The 2,236-nt window shown below is 42.2% G+C and overlaps 1 protein-coding gene across 1 annotated transcript; it reads left to right on the top strand. All coding sequences in view use genetic code 11, as the record gives it.

Annotated features, from left to right (window-relative positions):
- Window positions 1-5: 5 nt before the first annotated feature.
- Window positions 6-1,232, top strand: EGR_10701 (hypothetical protein; the record flags this gene model as incomplete). The annotated part of the gene is made up of 3 exons (XM_024499950.1): window positions 6-38; window positions 705-893; window positions 1,161-1,232. 3 exons carry the CDS (start codon window positions 6-8, stop codon window positions 1,230-1,232), a joined length of 294 nt encoding a protein of 97 aa, XP_024345634.1.
- Window positions 1,233-2,236: the final 1,004 nt, after the last annotated feature.

Here is a 2,236-nt window from a genome sequence, read left to right on the forward strand (position 1 = left end):
AAATTATGTTAATCTATGGCAAACTCACTCCAGCTGAGGTACGTTGGTCTAAAAATCATTAAAGCTCTGCGAGATAGTCGGTTTTTGAGGAAGAAACGAAGAGGAAGGCTAAATGAAGAATAGTGCATAATTTCTTTTCATTTATGATTACATTGTCTGCCTGTTTGTCTGTAAAAGGGTTGTTTTCAGATAAGTGGTGCTTCTAGAGACTTATAGCTTCCTCCTCATATTTACCCACACGCTGTAGAGGATTTGCAAAACTTTAAGAGTTAGATCTTTAAGATCTGTTGATCTATAATGCTTGGTATCCCTCAAAAGAATGACGAAACTCTGGGTAAGGGAAGTGCATACGTTAAAGACGCTTCCAACCAAATAATTAGGATTCACAATCTATCACTTTACAAATTTTTACTTTTTTCTCCAATTTGCTCACACTATCTGGTTAAACAGTCATCCTTCGTCGTTTTAGAGACTTGTGCTCCTGTTTCCACCTTCCTCATTGGCTAGCATGTGGCAGAGGTATGTTCTGAGTCAACAGAAAACCACTCAAGGGTTACGATCAAACACTATAAATACTTCCAAATGAACAGCTTAGGCATCGTAGGGCCTTTATTCATCAAGAAACACAGTCGATCAGCCAACCCGCCTTTAGGATATTGGGTACACCAGGCGCCCTTCATTAAAGACTTCTTCACAAACTACAGTACGAACACGAAGAGTCGTGGTTTCCGTCTACCACAGAGATGACCATCCACACGGCTGACCACATTGCGGCACCGCTACGCACAGTCAAGCACAGGGCTTCTCCCATTGCAGTACCAGCTCAGATGGCCACGAACACATCTTTCCACACCGGGGCACCACCACAGACGGCGCCAAAACTCAGCACACAAGTCAGTACAAACTAAAGTAAATAGGCTGCAAAGGAAATGGAATTTGTAAGATGGCCATGCATTGTACATTGAAGTTGGTAACTATGGGCGAGAGTAAGCAGAGCTGCCAAATATGAAGGCATGTGCGTGGACATCTGTGCTCGTGCCGCAATGCGAGAAACCGTGTGCTTGGCCGTCTGTTTTGGTGACACAATGTTGTCAGTCATAGGAATGGCCGTCTCCGAGGTACACGCAAACCACGACTGCGCCATTGTATTTGCAATGAAGTTTGTGAAGATGCCTTCAACACCCTTGGAATTAGAGGAGCTAGCTGACATTGTGCAAGCATTCCTCTTGTAATTTCCTGCTTTTAACACGGATTAAATGCTACTCAATCTAGTTGTCTTGAGCATGTACTCAATTCATTACGAGGCTGTTAATGCGAACGGAGCAGCAGCAGCAGTAGAAAGCCACCAAATGAAAAGTAGGTGGGGGAATGTGGTGAGACTCCTGAAGTAAGTAATGTCACATGGAAGTCTTAGTCGGATTAGGGACACGCGTAGTCCAAATACCTCAAAGGGGAATGTTTTGCATTTCCTGCGAAAACAGTTTAGTCCACTGACCCGTTTTGAGCAATCATTATGCTGATTATTGTGTATACCAGGCAATAAAGTGTGAAGCAAAGTAAGTTGGTACATGTGAGTGAGAGATGAGTATAAATGGCATTTACCTTCCACCTAATCCACTGTTGCAGTTGTCACATCCATTTTCAGGATATGATTGGGATAAAAATAGGAATTTTTAACTTGACTTCATCATACAAGTGCTTACGTAGCTTTCATTTGAGGCGTTGCTGTGCCCTTAGGTGGATGTACCAGTATTACTTCTGTTTGTTGCAATGTGCAATGTATGCACGGGGAGTGGCGAAAATTGAGACGCATTTGTATTCTATAATTCCGACTATGCTTCGAGATCATAGATCATGGTGGATCATACATGACACAGTTTTTCCATCGTTTTCGACAAGTAAGTGTAGGCATTGTACCTAAAATTATTGGCAATTTGAGGATATCCGTTAGCTCCCACTATGGAGCCCGAAAAATGGCGCAACACGGAGGCAGACCTCTTGACGAGCTGGCAATGTTCGTAAAGAAGAAGCGTTTCGAGTTTCTCTCAAACTGCCTAATTTATGCGTGGTTAAAGCTCGGTTCCATCAAAGAGAATAGTTACTTATTGAGAAGAGTGGACTGGAATGCTATGTAGATGGCTATACTTCTGAGCAAAAATCAAATTATTTACACTGCAAAGCATGAAGTCAAACGAAATATCAAGTCGCTACAATCTAACTATTTAATTTAAACTTA

Source organism: Echinococcus granulosus, assembly GCF_000524195.1.
Source record: "Echinococcus granulosus chromosome Unknown EG_S00255, whole genome shotgun sequence".
Classification (NCBI taxonomy): Eukaryota; Metazoa; Platyhelminthes; class Cestoda; order Cyclophyllidea; family Taeniidae; genus Echinococcus; species Echinococcus granulosus.